The sequence below is a fragment of the Parasteatoda tepidariorum genome, chromosome 10 (assembly GCF_982258835.1).
Source record: "Parasteatoda tepidariorum strain Cologne lab strain chromosome 10, Ptep-v5.0, whole genome shotgun sequence".
Taxonomy (NCBI): domain Eukaryota; kingdom Metazoa; phylum Arthropoda; class Arachnida; order Araneae; family Theridiidae; genus Parasteatoda; species Parasteatoda tepidariorum.
In genome coordinates, this window is record NC_141764.1 from 24099054 (window position 1) to 24122161 (window position 23108).

Sequence of the window (23108 nt, forward strand, 5' to 3'; positions counted from 1 at the left end):
AATACCATTATCCGGCAACCATTAAATCACACAAACTACCCTAAGTATCAGTTCGGGATATTTCAGCATAATAGGCAGCAAAAGTATTAAAATTATTTCCATCTCTGTCATTAAATAAGAAAAAAAAAATTATCCCAATGCTACATTAAGTGTTGCTCTACTTCCTCGAGTACCTATCGGGTTACAACTTGAGTAAAGTTTGCTATTATTCGAAAAGGGGGCAAACTCAGTCGACCAATGAAAAAAAGGCAAGCTCAGTCATACCAATAGTTGGTATGGCAGTATGCAGCACCATAGTACCGTTTATGTTTAAAATTTCTACAACCATTTTAGAATGGATCAACAATAAATTTAAATAATTACTACATAACTGCACCGTTATTTCTATAAAAATGCAAAATTATCCTAAATAAATACTTAACGTATAACTAACTATTCAACACTTCTTAAATTATTACAATCTAGCAAAATGAATCTAAATAAATACTTAAAGGACTAATTTTAACACTATTTAAATTATTATTACATAACACGATTTAACACTATTTCAATTATTATTACTTAACACGATTTAACACTATTTCAATTATTATTACTTAACACGATTTAACTCCATTTCAATTATTATTACTTAACACGATTTAACACTATTTCAATTATTATTACTTAACACGATTTAACACTATTTCAACGATTTAACACTATTTCAATTATTATTACTTTAAATTATTATTATTGCCACAACACTATTAAATTTTTATTACTAACAAAATGAGCCGGCCAGATGGCCGAGCGGTTAGCGCGCCTGACTGCGAAGCCAATGGCCGCGGGTTCGAATCCCGCTCTGGGCATGGATGTTTCTCTCTCTCTTGTGATGTCCTCTGTTGTGTGTGATGAGTGAATGTGGCCCACCCTATGAACGGGTTTGTGGCAGTGTGGCGTGGGCAATGTTACTCGCCTCCGTGACTTTGGTTCACAGGTACCCACTGGGTAAAGCGAAATGAGTAACAACTCTGGCATCATCTAAGGCGAAACGAATAAAGTTCAGTGCGTGCCATTAAAAAAAATGAATAATAACTATAGTATTGCCAATAAATAGAGAAATGACCAAATTCATGGTGAGAAATATATATAAAGATAATCAGTAATTATATATCATAAAGAATTTTATTAATATTTCAAAAATAACTAATAAATTCTCCATTTTCTCCATTTTTTTATTACTTTTAATTATTTTTTTTATAAATTATGACTCTTTAATGTTATGGTATTCAACAAAAGTAAAACGTTTTGTTTGTTTGTTTGTTTGTTTGTTTTATTAAAAAAAAGTTCGTTTAAAAGACAATATTTACGGAAAACAGAAAATTAGAAAAAAAAGAGCCTTAAACTTTAACCTAAATTTCAGTTTTAAATGACAGATTTCTATTGATATCATTTTTCTCACAAACAAATTTAAGATTTACTGATTCCCTCGATAACTCTACTCTATTTGCTCGGTAAATATTACTTATCTTAATCTTTATTTGTAGAGAAGTTTAAGTATTGGATAATCAGTTGGATCGGCGCGTGTAGACAAGATTCTGTTTTTCAGTTCTTGAGAAATCATATTCAGAAACTTTTACAACTTCGTTGAAGTAAGCAATCATGGCAATGGCTGAAACTCAAATGAATGAAAATGATATCAGAGAAGAAGCTTTTAAATTGTGTCGAGAATTTCTCGGTTCACCTTGGAATGAAATTGGACTGTCCGATTTTAAGTTTGCAGAAATGGGGTAAGGAAGTTATTGCTGTCATTCGTTTAATTGCTCAAATTTAAAAACATTTAATATAACAGTGCTTCCCAAACGGTGTTCCTTGACACTCTAAGACTCCGTGAATAAGCATTTTTTATAACCAGTGATGAGTTTTAAAAACTTTGAATATGTATAGACCCAACCTGTAATTCATAATTTATTTAATCTTACAGTTACCTTTATGAAAGTATTTCAAGAAAAATGCCAATGAAATATAAATGATATTTTTTGAAGGACAAAATAAAAAATTTTAATAACAATATATTGAACATATGACGTAAAATACAAGCATTTATAAAATATTCCCTTAATATTTCCTATAGAGCTTTTCAAATCGAAATAACTAAACTCTTTAATAAATTTATTCAATAAGGTATCCATAATAAACATTTTTTCACACATTTTCCCAAACAAACACGTTTATAGCATTTTTTTTAAGGTTTTCATCTCAAAGTTGACCATAATTCGAAATATTTTAATTCTTTTCTGATTACGTATATACACCAGAAACAAATTCATAACTATACTAAATATAGCGCAAGGACTGCAGATTTAAATTTCGGGCATAAGACCTAATTTAAGATAATTAATTATAAAACAGTGAAAAATCTTCATTTCTCTAACTAAATATTTTAAATAAAATCTTTTATATGTTATAATGTTCAAAATTACCTTAAACTTGATTTATAAAGTCGGGGTTCCGCTAAAAGAAGGTTGATTATTTAGGGTTCCATAGCCGAAAAAAATTGGAACTGCTGTACCAGAACACGAGTGTTTGCAAACTCCTTTAATAAGTTTGAATTTAATTTTTAACCCTAAATTGCTACTCACTCACTTGTATTGTATACTCAATACAAATTAATCTGTGGATTGTTATTAAATGTTAAAAAGAAATAAATAGGTAGAACAATTCTACTATTTTGCCACCATAACATTTAATACAAAATACATTTTGTAAATAAGCATTTATGTTTAAATTATCTGTGTAGCAAACGTGAATTTAAAAAAAAAACAGTTTTATTCATATTTATAGAAAAAAAATTGTACCTGATTGTCTCTGCGTCGAAGAAACAAGCATTATTTTTTTTTTTAAAATTTTGTGTAATTCATAAATTTTTGGTTAAACCGTATAAAGATAAGCACTGGTGGTTAAAATTCGTAACTATACTTCGAGATTATAATTCTTATTTATTTTTACATCTATGCTTTAAAAATGTGCCATCAATTATTTTTAAGTAAGTTGTATTATTTATTGTATTACTTCCGCCATTCGTCCAGCAGTGGACTGATCATTAAGACACGGTTCTCAGCAGATCACCGAAGTCAAGCATCACTGGCTGCGGTCAGTGTGCGGGTGGGTGACCACTTGGATCAGTTTGCGTAGGGACCGAGGGTGTGCGGTATGGGTCCTCGTTAAACAGTGCAACCGTAAAGTGCTCGACTTCGCGTGCAGGTCGTCGGGCTACCGAAGCGGGGGTGCCATCCCCTCTGCAGAGGTTCAGAATTGTGATGGCATGTCTTCGGATCATCCTCAGGGATGTTTCCCAGACCATCGCCAATAGCCCATTGTGCAGCTCTAGTGTGGCGTAAATGATCTACTACTACTACTACTTCTGCCATTCAGTTTGTAAATTCAAGTTGAAAACATAAAAACTGAAGATAGAGCTCAAAACATAACAACCCACGTCGGATTATTGGCCACTCAATTAAGGCTTATAAACATTTGTCAAGCAGAAGAACAGATAACACAATACAGAGAAGGACAGCGAGTAGATACATCCAGGGTAACAGAGGGATTCGAACCCGCTACTATGTTTTGCACAGCATTCGACTGGTGATACCGCCTGGACAGGCTCCTTATATTACATAAAGTTTATATTTATGTGGTAATATTAATTTCCTTAAATCGATTTATTTTTAGTCAAATCAATACGAAAGATTATAAAATACAGAAAACCCTTATATGTGGTAAATTTCCGTGCAAATTTAAATTCAAATATCAATGATAAATTTAATAGAATATCAAATCGGTTCGTAAATATAACACACGTGAAGGATTAAAACGAAAATTTTTATGATTCCGTTCCAGTTTTAGAATCTGTTTTAGAATTGTTTACACTCAGTTAGCAATCTATACTAAAAGTAAATAACTCTAAAACGTCAATTTAAAACAAAATTAAGACTTTAGATTAATATTTACTTTAAGAGTTTTCTAGTTCAAACATGAACCGCTAGAGGCTACTAAAGTTAGTTATAGTATTTGAATGCTCTCTACATGATCATGAAAACTGTATATTGCTGTTGTTGTTCAGTTACGTCGCGCAGGAGCTGCACAATGGGCTATTGGCGATGGTCTGGGAAACATCCCTGAAGGTGATCCGAAAACATACCATCACAATTTTGATCCTCTGCAGAGGGGATGGCACCCCCGCTTCGGTAGTCCGACGACCTGCACGCGAAGTCGAGCTCTTTACGGTAGAACAGTTTAACTAGGACCAATACCGCACACCCTCGGTCCCTACGCAGACTGATCCAAGGGGCACCCGCACACTGACCGTAGCCAGTGATGCTTGACTTCGGTGATCTGCTGGGAACCGTGTCTTAACGATCAGTCCACTGCGGGACTGAAAGCTGTATAAATAACACTAAGGATATTTAATTATTTAGTTTAAGTACAATACCCAAGGTACATAAACCAATGGTTATTTCTTTTTAATCAAATCTTGAAGACACTTTGAAAACAATATCTATTTGTTTTTAATGGTTAATATTTTTTAAAATATCTACCCTCAATGCCTTCTTAAACATAATTTACGTATATTTTAATTTCCATCCATCACTTAACACCCTCTCACAAGGTGTTGTTATTGTTTATTTACGTCACGCTACAGCTGCACATGGGCTATTGGCGACGGTCTGGGAAACATCCCTCAGGATGGTCCGAAGACATGCCATCACAATTTTGATCCTCTGTAGAGAGCATGGCTCCCCGATTACGTAGCCCAACGACCTGAGCGCGAGGTATAGCATTCTACAGTAAAACAGTTAAATGAGATCAATACCGCACACCATCGGTTTCTTCGTAGCCTGATCAAAGTGATCACCCTCCCGCCCACTGACGGCAGTCAGTGATGCTCGACTTCTACGTTCTACTGAGAACAGTGTCGTTACAATATGTCCCCTACGGTACTAATGAATGTAGCGAAAAATATTTCATGTAAATCTCTAAAGAGAAAAGATTTTTAAAAAAAATTATCAACAATAAAAAAAGTTTAGCTACTCCAGCATTCATCACTTAGTCAGTCCATTGAGAGACCATTCAAAAGTGCAATAAGTGACTCAAAATCACATTCGAAAACTGCCCCCTCCCCCAAAAGTATCTATCTATCTATATTATATAAAACGCTAATACGTACGTATGTATGTATGTATGTATCAATAAAACCGATGATATTTCTTTTCTCGCGCTGGCAACAGTTTTAATTTTTAATTGATTGGATTCGGCGCGCAAGAGCACGTAGTGAGCAACCAGATAACAATAACCAGAGTGAGCATTATCAGGTTGTTCAATTCAGATTCATGCACTAAAAACATGACAATATTTAATTTAAACTCAATTAGGAATTAATTAATTAATTGAAGTGAGAATGCTTTAAAAGGCCGCTGTTGAATTGATATTTTTCTACTGGGAGCTACCTAAACGTCTAAAAAACGTTTAAGTGTTTGTATTGAATGCATTGAATTTTTTTTATATTTCGCGTTTATTTACGCATTGAATTTTCACGCTTTAAAATGCAGAATATTAGTGAAGCAATATTTGATAATTTATTTTGCTAATATGTTTCTTATTTAGCTAATGTTTTAAATTTTTCACCATGTACAATCTAAATAGCTAATATACTTTTATAAAAGCCAATAAGAACATTGGTAGAATTCTTCTACATAAGTACAATACTATGTCTTTGATGATAAAATACTATGTCTTTGATGATAAAATACTATGTCTTTGATGATAATATATTATGTCTTTGTGCTAGAACATTGTGTTCAATGGCGAGCGAGCGCAGCGAGCCATGGTTCACGGCGTGAACCACATAGGATTGCGTAGCAATTCTCGGGGGTTGGCGAGCGTTAACGAGCAGGGGGCGGAGCCTCCTAGTTATATTTTAAAACTCCTTGCAAAAATGGTCCCACAGTGAACTGATAGCAAAGGCACTGTTCCCAGTAGAATACCGAAGTCAAGCATCACTGGCCGCGGTCAGTAAGTGGGTGGGTGACCACTTTGAGTTGCCTGCTTAGGGAATGTGGGTGCTCGGTATCGATCCTCGTTAATCTGCTCTACCGTAAAGTGTTTGAGCTCGTACGCTGGTCGTCCAAAGCAGGGGAGCCATCCCCTCTGTGGAGGATCAAATGTCAATGTGGAGGATGCATGTCTTCGGATCATCCCGAGGGATGTTTCCCAGATTGTCACTAATAGCCTATTGAGCAGCTCTAGTGCGACGTAAATAAAGTTCCTAACTGCCTACCTTGTAAAAATGAAATAGTTCATTAATAATCATAAATTAATATTCAAAATTGCGTTTTAAATACTGACTAATCAATATTAAGACTGAGAAGAGAGCAAAAGAAAGACAAACCTGCAAAAACCAGGTTGTTTATCACTGTGAACCAGTGTTGCCAGAACTTAAGATTAAAAAGTAGCGAATGGGAACTCCAAAAGTAGCGGATTCGAACATTTTGTAGCCCAAAAATAAATCATAAATGAATATATATATATATATATATATATATATATATATATATATATATATATATATATATATATATATATATATATATATATATATATATATATATATATATATATATATATATATATATTAACAAAATTAATATCACAGCATAAATAAAATGGTAAAGTTTGCCATGTTTTGAGTGCTCTAATTTATTCGGCTATATTTCTGTAAAACAGCACAGTTTGCCTGAAAACACTAAAATTATAATAACATTGGATAGCTCGTTTTTTCAAGCTTTTTTATGTGTAAAAATCAGTCGATATTTTAATGTTGGTGCGGTCTTTGAGCTGCATGAGAATAATGGTATGAGAAAATATTTTTCTACTAAGAGGTTTCGACCTCACCTCGCTTCGTTCCCCAACCTCAAGAACCTTAATTACTCGCACATAGAAATGTTCTCACTGGCTATTTTTTTTTTAATGAAATTAACTCCCGTTTCGAGGAAATTAAAAATAAGACCAAACAAGGACCCAATGTCCAACAAGAAATTCAGAAAAGTTCAACTTCATGGGCCTACATCTATGTGCATTTGAAAATAAAAGGCAAAAAATCTTTTTTTGATAAGCAAAATAATTTATTTAATCATTTCTGCTCTGAAGTTCGAGACAATACAAAGTACAAACATTCAGCTCGCAGATGAGAAATATGACTTTGCTTTTCTTTGTAATAGCATCAATAATTGTTTAGATAGTTTTGATAGTAATTTAGTGAACAAATGAATATTTTGATTTGGGCCACGTATGAAACAGTATTTTAAAGCGTCTACGAAGCAACAAATATTTTAAAAAAAAAAAATTTCATTTATAGTAGCCGTAACATCAGTTGTAAAAATAAAAAATTAACAATGATAAAAAGATAGATTTGCACTAAATGCTCGTAAATATTTTCTTTTCTCGCAGCTCGCTTAGTTGCTGTGCTTACTTTACTTGCACAGTGAAACCTGTTAAGTTGACCACCTCTATAGGTTAATCACCTATCTAAGATTTTGATGATTAAATGCAAAACTGGTAAAAACAATTTATTATCATTTTTATAAGCTGACTTCTCTTATAAGGGTCATTCTCACAAAAACAGTCATTTTCATGTCCCCAGCATATTTTATGTTTGTTTTACAACTTACGAAAAAAAAAAAATTCAGGGAAAGTGTCCTTCAGAATGAAAGCTAACTAAAGAATAAAAATAAAATTATCGATTTTTATTTTTTATTTATTTTGGGTAATTAAAATATACCGATATTAAGAGTAAATATACCTTCATCGAGACAATGGATAATTATATGTTGCTTTCTTGTATGAATATAATTGTATGTGATTGACTTCAGAAATTAATTAGGCCTAACTATTATTTTTAAATTTTATTGAATTCGTCATTCCCTCACTAGTGTATAAAGTGAGGGAATGACGCTGAAGTGAAGGAATGATTCAAGATGAGTATATTATTAATTTTTTTTTTGTTCTATCGTGCCAGCCAGTTTTATTTCCCAAACCTGTAAAAACTATTAAATATATAAGACTAAATTATAAATATTAGATATATTTAGTATGTTATGATTTTCAAACTTTAGGTAGATGTAACTTAGATAAAAACATGTATTAAAATAAAATATCATTCCCTCACTATTAGTGTCATTCCCTCACTTTTTAAATAGTGAAAATAATTAATTTACTTATTAATTAATTTGAAAAATAAATTAAAAAATTAATAAATTAATTTATTAAGTTAATTAATTTATTAAATTAATTAATTAATTTATTAAATTAATTAATTAATTATTATAAATTAATTACTTATAAAGTAATTATTTAAAAATTAATTAATTTAAATATTAAGTATAATTTATAGGATATATACTTTCTTTATAATGCCATTACATATTTCTATTAATATAAAAAGTTTCAGAGCTTTTTATTCACTTTACTTTTTTGGGATTTTATGAACTGAAAAATGACAGTTTTCGTGAGAATGACCCATAAAATCATCAAATTGTAGTTCCTCTTGAGATCAGTTTACGCTAGTTTCACTGTAGTAGCTTTAATAATTTTTTAAACTCCTTTTATAACACACAGCTTATACATTACCGTGTTTATCATTCAAAGTAATTATCTTTCTTAGTTATTTTGCAATTACTATTTCGAAAGGCTTAAAATGTTGACTGTTTTCGAATTAAAAAAATTGTCGTTATTCAATTGTCCTGATCCCTAAGTGCATTATGTTTCAGTTAACTTAGTCATTTTTATTCATAATTTCATTGTTATAGGTAATCATTTTTTGAAATTTCATAGTATATATTTTTGTTTTAAAAACAAAATCCATCTTTTGCGTTTCATCGTCATCATTGGGTGGGCCTTGGCCTTCTATGAAATATTTCTTCATGTCGTTCTCCTTGATGCCAATTCTGATTACCATTTGCGTTTGGTAATGCGAATTTTATTTTAATATGATAACTATCCAAAACTTCATTTTTATTTGTTTCATTTATTTATTGCATATTTGGCAAAATGAGGTGAAAAATAATAACTGTAACCATAGCAATACATATTATAGCTTCCCTTAAAAAAATAATTTCATCATTTACAAGGGCAAATCTATGCTCTAGAGGGATATAAAAATTTTCCTATTTTTCGTGCAACTGTGAATAGATGATGATTTATAAAAGTAAAATGAATTCACTAAAAAGCATTTAACAGTACGATATTTTTTGGAAACTCATTGTCATTCACAACAACTATTTTCATTCAGCAGGTTTAATGACTTTGGATTTAATTTTTCTGAGTTTCAAAGCCAGTAACGTGATTTATTTTTCCAGACAGAAGATAAATGATTAATAACGGTTGGAGTTAAAAAAAATTCCCCATCATACTCTCCGTGCATTTTTCCATATCTTTGCGATTTCCCTAGTCTACGATTTGAAACATAAACATGGAAAGATTATAGACTCCATCAGTAAAACAAATCAAGAATCCAAAACTGAAGCGAGAGCGTTTTCAACAACAAAAATGTCCTTTTTAAAAATGGTAAAGAAACTGCAAACTTTCAGAATCATTTTATAATGAGAAGGGGAAAAATTAATAAATATATATACATTTCTGTAAGGAAAAAAAGTAGCGCATATTTAAGATTTGTAGCGTTCGAAAAATAATAAGTAGCCCAAAAAGTAGCGAGTAGCCAAAATTCAATTTTCAGTAGCGGGGACTTTTAAAAGTAGTCCAATCCGCTACTTGTAGCCCAATCTGGCAACACTGCTGTGAACCGCCTTAAGGCTACAGTGGACGTTCAAAAAAAATTTTTTTAGTTTTTATGCTACACTAAAACTTTTTTATGACTTATGTATTCTATCAAGATATGCCCTTGCAAAAATTTTTGTAAAAAATATTTGGACCATTTTTGAGAAATTTAAAATTTTTAAAAAAAAATTTCATCAATTTTAAAATGCTCCCAGCGGCTTAAATTAAATTTTTTTTTTTTTTTAATATTCTTTTTTTAGAGATAAATGTTAAAAGCTTTATGCATTATATAGGAATTTTCCTAAACTTATTTTAAATTTATGACCAAAATCAAATTTTATGTAGATTTTTGTTTCAAAATAAAGGTCGTTAGGTACATGAAACCCGATAACTCCTTTATTACTTGTTATAAAACAGAAACAAATGCATAAACTGAATCTAATATACATATAAATAACTAGAAAAAAATTTCATCTCAATAGGTCAAAGTCGACTGGAACATTTTGAATACGTGAAACATAACAAAATTTCAATTTTGAGAAAAACAGCTTTTTGTGTAAGAAAAGGGGCATGGCTTCATAATGTGAAAACGAAACTACCCTATAACTTCTCAAAAAATGACGAAATTTAAAAAAAAAAAATTCAGTTGAAAAAGCAATGAAACAAGTGTCTAAATATGTCCAAAAAAAACCCCGAAATTTTTATCAATTTTTGGCAATATAAAGGTCCACTGTAGCCTTAAGGCCACTTAAATTTGTTTTAAATTATTTGAATCCGAAATTTGCGGTTTTTGATGTCAGTAGCGTGATTAGAGTTTGTAAAAGTTTAGTCATATCGTTGGGAAACTCTTTTTCCACGTATGATTCGTGCCACCATTTGCCAATAACTTAAGAAAATTTTTTTTAAAAATTTACATGACTATTAATAACAGTAAAGGCCCGCGTGGAGGCAAGAAGTGAGTCCAGCATTGGGAAGTTATTTTCTCAAGTGTATTATGCTTTCATTTATTTTAACATTTCTTCATTCATTATTTGTAGTCACAAAGACAGAATTTATGAATTTGATTATTTATAAGAACAGATATTTGAGTTTATGGCTAAAACTTCGCAGAAGGTAAAATCCACCTTTTAATCGAAAAAATTATATAAAAACCAAATTAATTTTAGGGTAATTAATATAATCTCAATAATAAAAAATAATTTCAATATTAAATATATTTTAATTTTGAGGTGTAATTTGGGGGAGGGGCGATTTTCAAGAAAAAAAGTGCCCATATAAAGGATCAAGTCTTCTAGATCTTACTTCCTTCTTCTATATTACTATTTCCTAATACTGGAACATCCACCTATCTAACTTAACGGTTTTAGAAAAATTCTTTTAAAATCAGACAACATTCCGTTTCTTTTCTAATGCTATTCAACTGATACATAGCCACATATTGACTTTGTTTACTTTCCTTTAAGACCTGTAAAAGTTTTATCGAATTTTACGTACTTACTTATATTTTACCGTTTCTTTTTAAGAACGTTTACTTATTTAGAAGTTCGCTTACTTTCCGCTTTTTTTTTTTTCAATTTTTTTTCGACACATTCCACAAAATAATGAACGTTTTCTCATAGAAGAGATATTTTTTTCCGTTATTCTGATTGCTCCGATGTTCCCTTTTAGAAACATAGAAAAACTTTAGTCATCACCGGTTTTAAAATAAACTAAAAGTTAAACATTTTCTCACTCTAATTGTTTACATATCTAAAAATGATACTACAAAATAATAAACAAATAATTGAACAAACTGAAACATAACTTTGAACCCGAAATGTATGAACAACTACAGCAACAGCATGAATAAATACTGATAATGTTTCACTTCTTAATTTAACACAATGTATCTTTATGATGATAAATATGGGCGCTTTTCAATGTCAAGTAACAATTTAAGATTTCCATAAAAATAAATAAATAAAAAAATGAACTGATAAGAAAAGAATTTTTAGCTGTAGAGAATCGTAAAAAAAATACTTCAATAGGAAGATGAGTATTTACTGCAATTATATAAGTTTATAACTCAAGGTTTATGCAGCTAAGTTTTAAAACCAAATAAATTGGAGAAATATTATAATATTGTAATTATTTTATAACCGTTGTTGAACTGTCGACCCAATTTTTTTGAGTTTACGGCTACTACCAAAAGTAGCCAGATCATTAACGAGCAAAACGAAATATCTTTAAAACTAGTTTAATTGTTTAATGAAGCTTGGAGTGTTTCTATAAGGAAAAAAAATTTGTGCGTCTTATCACCTAAAAATTCTTGAAATTCTTTATTTTTCTCAAATTACAGCATGTGCAAGTTTTGCATTCAAATAAACAGTATATTTTTTTCTGAAAGCTTTAATTGCGATTTAAATATTTTCAAAACCGTGACTTTAGAATGTTACTGTAAAATAAAAGTTAGCGAACATATCCTTTCAGAAATGCAGTGTAGATGCGTACTAAATTTTATGACAGTGTGATTCAAAAGAAAGGGCATAAACTTGAATGCAGTGTTCCATAATGATGATATTCTCTTCCTAAATTTATTTCTCTAGTTTTTAATCAACCTACATTGAGCCGTGGGGGCTCAAGGGATAGAGCATTCGCTTTTCAATGAGGGGAACCGGGTTCGAATCCCAGCGATGACTGGTTGATTCGAATTTCGAATCCGGCTTGCACTGATCACAGTCCTGATGTGAAATATCCTTAGTAGTTGGCGGATCATGGGTTAGAGTCCCCTTTTCGTTAGGCTAACTGATGGTTTTCGTGGTTTTTCTCTCCATGTGACGCAAATGGGGATTAGTTCCCTCGAAAAGTCCCCCACGAAGGCAAAATTTCTCCCAATATACTTGATCCTGGAGCTCCCGTATCTTCTGGATTGGGTTCAAAATTACTAGGGTACCGTGTTGAACATTAGTGGTTGTAAACTCAAAATTGGATCGGCTGCTCAACGACGGTACTAAAATAAAATCAACCTATCACTAACAATATCAGTGACAAAACATACATAAAAATATTTTTATCACCAAGAGCAATAACATTCACCTTATCTTTTTTATCAGTGCCTGTCAGAAAAAAAAATTTCGGAAAACTTTTTTTTTTCAATCTGTAAATATTTCAACAAAAACTTTATTTTATGGAAACTTTCACAATTTCCTATCTAATCTTAAATACACTTATTAAAGCTGTTGAAATATTTGTGGAAGTGGCCGTATTTGAACCCGTCAAGATAGCCTTTTAACTAAATAAACATTAAATGCTGAATTATAAATGATAACTTATATGGTTTTATTACGCGTACATTGAAGATGTTATTTAAGATGTTATTTAATATGAGCTTTACTTTCGTAACATTGCGTAAACTTTAACGTGTTTTTAAAGAATATAAAAAAAAAATAATTTTATGATTTGTCCTTGATTGCATCCAAAAATCGTTCATATCACAACAAAAATTAATTACAAATTCTGATTAGTTTCGATTTGAAATGAAAGAAAAGGACGTACTTAAAGTACGCCGGCGTTTTAATACGTTAAATAAAGTACGCCGGCGTTTATAATATACAGGAAAAATAAACAAAGTTTTTAAGAAAAAGTAAATATGCTATTTGTTCTGTAATTTCCGCCTTAACATATATGTTTTTGAAATTATTGCTAAAAATGGAGTGTAAAAACGTCACATCAGTAATACTCTAATCTGTCAGATTTTGATCGATATTTTGCTTTTTCCTCTGTTAAATATTAATACGTGCCTTTCAATCCGTATACTTCTTGTTTTTATCCTTCATAAGGATTCCAAAAATGCATAATAAGCGAAGCATTCACGGAACATCCTTCACAAATGTGTCTTTCTTTTAATTGCAGTGGTGGGCTATCAAGTATCCTCTATCGCTGTTCACTGGGAAATAATGTTAAACTTCAAAACAAGAAGACAGCAAGACAAGTACTCCTTCGCTTTTATGGTCCAATGCAAGACGCGGAACACATCATTGTCCTAGAAGCTATCATTTTCGTGATTCTTGCTGAAAAAAATCTTGGACCCAGACTCATGGGACTGTTCCCGAACGGACGACTTGAGGAATTCATACCTGTAAGTAAATCCATTGTTCGAAAACGTTCGAATAGCTACGACTATTGAAATTTTTGTTGCATATTTTTATTCTAAGTCCAAAACATTGTATTGAAACACCTACATGTAAGAGTTTTGTATGGCCTTTCCCTGCACCACTTTAGTCACCATTTTTGGTGTTGACATAATCTAATTTTTTTTTGAATCTATGGTAAAAATAATGATTTAGAAAAGCATTCATTTCAATTTTATACGAAAAAAATTAATTTCTAACAAAAAAAAAATCAGCGCTATATTTATATTTATTCATTCAATTTTAATAAATTTTCTTAATTTTAATTTACTGTTAATTAGTTGTTTGTAATAAATTGTGTTTTTTGTCAATTAGATTTAAATCTGTATCCAGATACTCTGCAAACCTGATATTGAGATATATGAAGACACGCATGTAATCTATGACGTAACCTTAAATAAAATTGACGATATAAGAACGACCTATTCTTTTTGAAAATTATCTTGCTCAATTAATTTATTTATTTGTTCAAAGATGGTAAAATAAACGCATTGTAACTTTCTTTATCTTACAGTCAAAAAGTTTACATACAGACGACATCAGGCCGTTGTCTGCAACCATAGCCAGAACAATGGCAAAAATACATGCTCTCAATGTGCCGGTCAGCAAAGTACCAGATCAAATTCCATACCATATGAAAAAGTAAGTTTTAACGCATATATACACGAAAAGTCATTACATTGTGACCACCCACCATCTAAAACAACGGGCTCGCCCAGGTTTTCATGGTTTCTCGCCTAGGAACAATGTTTTCATGGGGCACATTAGGATCCATAATCCTCATAGAACAATCCCTGACGTCTGTAAGTTACTTGAACATAGTTGCAGACCAGGTTCATCCAGTCATGGCAACAGTTTTTCCTGCGGGGGATGGCGTTTACCAACAGGATAATGCACCATGCCATAAGGATCGAATCGTTGTGGATTGGTACGAGGAACATTCCAGTGACTTTCAAGTCATGTCTTGGCCCCCAAATTCACCTGATCTTAATCCAATAGAGCATTTGTGGTCCTACTTGGAAAACCAAATTCATGCTGCCACGCTACCCCCTCGCAATGTAAGGGAATTGCAGGACCAGTTGGTGAGGGCTTGGTACCAGATACCTCAGACTACCTATCAGCACCTTGTGGAATCAATGCCACGGCGGGTGCTAGCAGTTTTGAGGGCTAAAGGTGGTCCTACATGTTATTAGCAGGGTGGTCATAATGTAAAGGCTCTTCGGTGTATAATATCTATTAATACTCTAAAAACTCTCAACACCAAAATAGCTGGCAAGCACTTTTCTCGAGAACAGTGTAGAGAAACACAATACAATCTTGATTTTTAGTGTAATGAAACACCAAGAATGCTTTTTCATTCTACTTGATGTGAATGATGTGAAGTATCTCCCGCAATTTCTCGTATTCAGTAACAATAAAGTTTATAATTCTATCAGAGTTACTAAAATAGAGTAAAGTGAAGTAACAAATTTTTTTAAATTTACATTTGCATAATTATTATGAATGTAAATGAATATGTTTTAAACATAAAAATAATTATTTTCTTGAAAATAGATTAAAATACATATACAGCATGAAAGAAAAATTTATTGAACAAGTATGAAAATTTAAAAAAATAAAAGAAATAAAAATTGCATCTTTTGCGCAGATTATCTATTTAAAACAAAAAATAAATTCACGAGTTCCTTAAACACATACCAGGAATAAAATGCTTTTAAATTATCTAAGGATTATACATTTAAATAAAAGTTGAAAGAATTTTAAATATCCTGTTCAAAATAAATATTTTGTTAATTTAAATTTTTATTGAAAAGTAATATAGCTTATGATTTGTAATTTTTCTTGATAAAAAGCAAACATTATTATATATTAGTAAAAATAACAGAATTCTTAAGAAAAAATATCCAAATCTCTTAGTATCAAAAACGCCTGAATTCAACGAAGTTTATTGCCTAATTAGTTAATTGCCTAATCCAGCGAGTTATAATCGTCGCTTTAGAAATTTATTCATTTAACTCAAAGTAATGAAATTAGTAATTAGTCAAGTGTTGATAGATGGAAAAAAAACACCTATTCATCCGTATTATAGGATAATTATATCAATAATTATAGTGCAATAAACATATTAATTGCTTCATTTAATCATTTAAATTGGATTATATTTATTAGATAAATAACAAAAAATCGGCAGACAAAAAAATTTATTTTCTTATAGAAATATTCGTAAGCGCAAAAAGATTTAACTAGGCTTACAAAATGCTATGCAATTATTGCTCATAAATACCAAAGTAATCGATTTAAGTTACAATTTTATTGCTTTATTTTCGTCCAAAAACACTTTTTTCCGTTTGTAATTTATTTTCGGTACCACAAACATGACTTAAACACCTCTAAGGTACAAGATAATATCGAAATACCTCAAAAAATTATATATATTTTTAGTCAAAAAGTAATGCGTATATATATATATATATATATATATATATATATATATATATATATATATATATATATATATATATATATATATATATATATATATATATATATATATATATATATATATATATATATATATATATATATATATATATATATATATATATATATATACACCGAAGAGCCATTATATTATGACCACTCTGCTAATAACATAGGCACCTTTAGCCCTCAAAACTGCTAGCACCCGCCGTGGCATTGATTCCACAAAGTGCTGATAGGTAGTCTGAGGTATCTGGTACCAAGCGCTCACCAACTGGTCCTGCAATTCCCTCCCATTGCGAGGGGGTAGCGTGGCAGCACGAATTTGGTTTTCCAAGTAGGATCACAAATGCTCCATTGAATTAAGGTCAGGTGAATTTGGGGGGCCAAGACATGACTTGAAAATCACTGGAATGTTCCTCGAACCAATCCATGACTATTCGACCCTTATGACATGGTGCAATATCCTGTTGGTAAACACCATCCCCTGCAGGAAAAACTGTTGCCATGAATGCGTGAACCTGATCTGCAACTATGTTCAAGTAGCTTACAGACGTCAGGGAGGATTATGGGTCCTAATTTGCCCCATGAAAACATTGTTCCTGGGCGAGAAACCATGAAAACCTGGGCGAGCCCATTGTTATAGATGGAGGGTGGTCATAATGTAATGGCTCTTCGGTGTATATATACATACTTTTGACGACATTACTTTCCGGTCCCTCTAATATGGGCCAATGTCATGATATATAAACCCCAAATATATCATGTCATTGGTCAAGAAATTGAGGGGCGTTAACCTCTAAAAAGGTATTTGGAACCTTCTTCCCCTTTAAAAGGACTCGAAGACTGCAAACACTCAGCCTTTATCCACTACGATTTCCAAAATGAAATGAGATGACAAAATAAATCAATGTTGAATACTTAAATAAAGCTAAAATAATTTTTTTTTTAAAATACACTTAAGACCTGACATTTTTAAAAGTCATTTAAATCTACTGACATTTAAATCTACTAAGCTCTTTGAACGTTCTTTATTTTTAGGTGGTTAAAGGAAGTAGAAAAAGATACGCGTCGAGTGACAAAGGAAGGTTTTTCCCTTGGAGACATATTCCGAAACGAAGTTTCTTGGATAACGTAAGTACTGTAAATAAAAGTCCCAAGACTAATCTTAATCACTCTGAAAAAAATCGTGTTTTGCATGTTCATTTAACAGATCATAAATTAAGGACTAAAAACTGAAAACGCTCTAAGTCCGAAAGGGGAGGGGAAAAATAAACTATGACTTTCGATACTTACAGTGTTTTCTGTTTCACTTCTTTTTGGCAGTATATCAGCACCTCAAAGTGTAGGTACAAAGTTCTCTTCCATTTAGTACTTATAGAGTACAAAATTATTGAAGTGAAACTTCTAATGCGACTTCCAACAAGGTTGTGTTAAACGTTTAACGCAATGATAAACAAAACAAAACATTAATAACAAGAAAAAGTCGTTTGGTTGCCTAGCAACCAGCTAGAGTTGCAGTTATTACATCAGCAGACGATTTAAAACAATTATTCAAACTAACTGTTTATTGATGACGGAACACCTTTATTGCCCCTATCCACTGCAGGTTCACAAGCTCTGGCAGACGTTACTGGTGAAGAAATTGATTATTGTGAGCGGGCTGTGATCCTTGCAGGAGATTTTAATGTGAATTTCTCGTTACCTGAAGCTGAAACATTACTAACCTTCCTTAAAGACAAATTTGAATTTTGAAAGACAAAATTGAAAGACAAATTTTCATTTCCACATTACGAAGTTTCACTTCTTCCTCGCGGAGGGATTCCACGCACTATTTCTTATTTTTAAGCTATTAATTTATTAACCTTTTAGAATTTTGAAATTATTGTTCTTCCCAGATATGTATTACTAATAAGAACAAAATTAACATTTTTGCATTGTTCGTTCACCGTAAAACGACGTCAACAATCCCATTGTGCTGAGGAATCGTATTCTCCAGAAGCTTTTTTGCCCGCTTTACTATTGTTTCTTTTCAATTTAATTTCAGTTTTTACTATACTTTTACCTTAAGGGTATTACTGCTGGCCCCTTTATCTGTGGCACATCTTATCACTATAATTTGAAAAATCACTTATAGTTGCACAGTGAGCAAGTGAGATCTTTCGAACTTATCTTCTCTTTTGAAATATTAACACTAGAGTTGCCATTTTCAGTGGTCTCCAATCTGCTTAGCTTTGTATTTAAAATATCTTTCTGTTCAAAAAAAAAGAATAAAAAAGAGAGGAAGAGAAAGAGGTAAAATACTTTAAAAATTGTAGAAACAAATTTTTCAGTAATTTTTGTAAGTACTTCTCACATTTCGCGTCGATATCTTCTTAATGTCTTTGATATCTTATTTTATTTTATAACCGTCGGAGCAGCCAACCTAATTTAGGGTAACGACAGCTAATGTTCATCTCCATAGTCTTGCTATTTTGAACCCATGTACCGTTACCCTTCATACTTTGGCAAGGCTGTGATTTTTTAATTGAATTTTGGTAACGGTTACCCAGGTTCAAAAATAGACACTTGAATAATGAAGTACATGAAACTTTTAACAATAAAAAGTAAATTTTATTATAACTATAAATTAACAACAAACACAATCCCGATCATTTCCAGATGCCTTCATGTGCCCTCAAAATTTCAATTTATACACTTTTAAATTTCCAAATGGTTATACTCAAGATAAAACTTTTCGATAAAAAGCACTTTTAAATTTCATATGCATAACATTAAATTAATTCACACTAAACGAGGCATTTACGAAATAAAATTACTAGCTCATTCCAAATTTACAAAAACATTTAACTTTAGGTCATTATATTCCTACAACAGATAATTAAAAATAAATATCCAATGCTCATCTTAAAATAGGTATCTTAACACCGGATAGAAATAATTTAAAATACGGAATAAAATGCTCTTCTAAAAAGTTACTAAAAAGGCAAGAAATTAGAGTTTATAAATACAAAGGAACTTGCAGATCACCTTCTGGAACTCCCACCGGTCCTGCAGCTAGACTTGTGGACTGGGAGAACTTCGACCTTCCGACCACCATTCAGCTCTTTAGAAACACTCGATTTTCTGCCGAGGAACGCTCACTTCTTGTCAACCGTCTTGAATCTAGCGACACTCCGTCTATCATTTCCAGTCAACTATATGAGGCTTCAGATCAACTTTCTTCCAGGCAACAGCTCATCCGATCAAGGTGGCGTACTTAGTCGCGGTATCCAGGGACTCTTTCCAAATATCAACCTTTCAGCATTTCCGCCTAGATCAACTCATTCCGAGATTCCAGCTAAATCTAAACTCATTCTCGATGATACCGGCTCAGAACATACTTCTAACAGCCATGATAGATCCTGTCAGCGGTGATGTTTCAACTCAACATTCCATCGGGCACGATCCGCACTCCCGTCGTACTACTTTTTCAGCCACTCTTCACGCCTCTTATACTTTTCTCAGCAAAGCGGGATAATCCATACTGACCTGTTTACTCGCTCAAAAGTCATCCCGCATCCAGTGGACGTCAGAACAACAAAAAAAAAGATCCACAAGAAAAACCAGCTACAACCCCATTAATACGCCATAAAAGTGATAATCTAAACCTCCTTAAATGATAATACAATTTATATCCACAATCTACCCCAAAAATCCCATTTTAAAAGAATAAATAAAATTTTCTCATGAAATATCATAATTTTGATTGCATTTAAATTTTATCATAGTGGTGCCATCTATTGAAAAATAACCCTTCTTTAAAAAGTATTGATACAAAAAAAACTCCAATAAATTCCTATTTATTACACCCAATGCGGAAGACAAGGGAACTTCTGGATCAAGTATTGGGGAAAATTTTCCTTCGTGGAGGACATTCTGATGTAAGTAAGCCGGATTTGCGTTAAATGGAGAAAAAATCACGAAGACCTCCCACGGTTAGTCTGACGGCAAGGGGACTGTGACCTATGATCTGTCTACCAATGAGGACAGTTTACGTCAGCACTATGGTCGGTGCGATCCGGGTGTGGAAATCGTATCCACCAGCCATCGCTGGGATTCGAACCCTGTTCACCTCATTGGCGAACGCTCTATCCCTTTAGCCACAACTTCTCATGTTTTTGATATCTTAACTAGTATCTTTAGCGAATTTGTAATTTTTGGAGGTATTAGAGATAAATCGTTGACTATATTCCTCGCATTAACCATTCGCTGACTTAAGAAAACGCATTGAAACAGAAAAGTTTGTTTAGATTTAAAGTTAGAATGTTGAAATCAAAATAATCACCTCGACGTCCGAACTGAAGACCATTTCGAAAACGGACTTCAAAAGTTGCGTCTGAAACTCTTACTATCGAGTTCATGAGTACAATACGACAGGTGGCGTGTTTAAAGATATATGTCTTATGACATTTAATTTTTATAGCCTTTTTGTAATATGGATACTTTTCTAAAAAATTCTGTAATTTTCTTTCGAACCTTAAAAGTATTGCATAGATAACATTTTGGCAATTTCAAATTTATGTCTTTCTAATAGTATTATTTAAGGAAACTAAAAAAAAATAATAATAATAAATATTGTTTCTTGCAGACAATTTTCCTCGACACTGAAACAAAAGTAAAAATTCCTTATCTCGCATTTGATTTCTTAAAGGCATGTCAGTATAAGACACACCATTTTTAGCGGTCCAATCAAATCCAATGCTCTTGAAACGCCATATAGTTGCTTCTTTTTCAGCAGCGAATGTTCTCCTTATTTATCGAAATATTCGTCAAGTCTAGGATTCCAGTAAGACTTTGAAAGACATGATAGCAGTAAGACATGATAGCACGAATTAAATTTCTGTTTGACGTGTATAACTTGTAAAAGCTTTTAAACTGCTTGGAAGCATATTTGCATAATTTGATAACGAAATAAAGTGGAACTATATGCAATCACAGATGATTACTTAAATCCTATACCGCAATGGTCTTTTCTTAACTTGCAACGGAGTATAACATCCTTAAACACCGACTATTCTTCTTGACAAACTATAAGTGTTCCAGTTCCACTCGCAACGCTCTCAGTCGAGTTTACGGGTAACGTAAATCTCCGATTGTGGCATTTTGCACTAGACCGGACAAACTCCGTACCAAACATCATCAGTCGATATTCTTCAGTTTTGTAAATATTTTTACAGTTTAATTCAAATGTTCGAATTAAAAAGATACTGTTTTTTTTTTTTTTTTCAGAAAAGAAATGGAAAAATCGACTTCACCTATTGTGTTTTGCCATAACGATCTCCAAGGAGGTGAGTTTGCTAACAATGCTTTAACTTACAAAGTACATAATATTAGCATAATTACCTTAACTTCAGAGACAGGGTATTTAGTTTTTCTAATTTCATCACTTTATATATTATTCGCACTAATTAATTAGAGTAATAGTTGTGTTTTCCCATTTACATTTCAGATTGCTAAATGCCTTAAATAGCAACGATTGCAATTGCATAGATAAAATGTGTGGGGAGAGTTGTTTTCGACAATGTCAACCTTCATCTATAAAAAAGGTACCCCACCGTAGAATCGAGTTAACATGTCTTATATACTAGTGAATTGCAATAGTATATTTGTAGTTGTAGTTAGATACACTACAGTACTCCCTCACCAGAATTTTAGCTGTGACAGAATTCGATGAACGGATACCACTAGTTGTATCATTGCTGTTTTTGTGAGAAACAGGGAGGGCTGTATTTAGATCACCGTGCTTTTGCTGATCGTGAGAGCTGTATTAAGTTCACGGTCGTGGTTGCTCCTGTGTTGCCATTAGCTCGTGTGTTGCCATATTCTCGTGGTTGCTCTTGTGTTGCCATTAGCAGTCGAGTGTATACAGGCCAACGTTGTGTGAGATCGAGACTGAGTAGCAACAGCGCGAGGAAGTGGATGAAGTCGCAGTCACAAGTAGCAAGTCAACTGTTCAATGTGGACCATCCATCGAGGGAGGCGTGTTCAAATCGAAGTGGGCGTTACTGTCAAGGCTGGCGTGTTCATAACGAAGTTTCTGTCAAGGTAGACGTGTTCACATCACGTCCGAAGGTCACCAATGTGGAGTCAGAAGTTATAGAACGTGTCAACCTTCATCTAAGAACCCCACCATAGAATCGAGTTAACATGTCTTATATACTAGTGAATTGGAATAGCATATTTGTAGTGTTAGTTAGATACACTACAAAATGTAATTAAATTTTTGCTCTGAAATAAAAATAAGAATTTCTTTCTTTTATTTTTTTTTTCAAAGGAAATATTCTTCTGCGGGAAGATTCTGCAAATAAAATGGAACCAAATCTCATGTTCATTGACTTTGAATTCGGAGCCTATAACTACAGGTGATGTTTCTTTTCATTCTCAAAAAGAAAATATCAAAAATTATATTGCTCGCAAAATAGATCGTTGTTTTTTGCGTCTGAAACAGAACACGTTTATTTTAACATAAATTTTGAGAGGCCTAATAGAACTATAAAAAGAATTTTTGAAAATATACTGGCAAATTATTTTGTAATTCAGTTTAAGTTCTTGACGAGGTTACCGACCCGACATCCGGGTCACCAGAATGTAGCGGTTCACAAC

The 23108-nt window shown here is 32.3% G+C and overlaps 1 protein-coding gene across 1 annotated transcript in view; it reads left to right on the plus strand.

The window, feature by feature from the left end:
• Positions 1-1515: 1515 nt before the first annotated feature.
• Positions 1516-23108, plus strand: part of LOC107443382 (choline/ethanolamine kinase) — a 28723-nt gene continuing 7130 nt past the window's right edge. The window contains exons 1-6 of the mRNA XM_043043225.3: positions 1516-1772; positions 13705-13930; positions 14497-14624; positions 17505-17597; positions 21735-21793; positions 22780-22867. Of these exons, the coding sequence (XP_042899159.1) occupies positions 1645-1772; positions 13705-13930; positions 14497-14624; positions 17505-17597; positions 21735-21793; positions 22780-22867 (722 nt within the window). The 5' untranslated portion in view covers positions 1516-1644. The remainder of the gene's footprint in view (positions 1773-13704; positions 13931-14496; positions 14625-17504; positions 17598-21734; positions 21794-22779; positions 22868-23108) is intronic.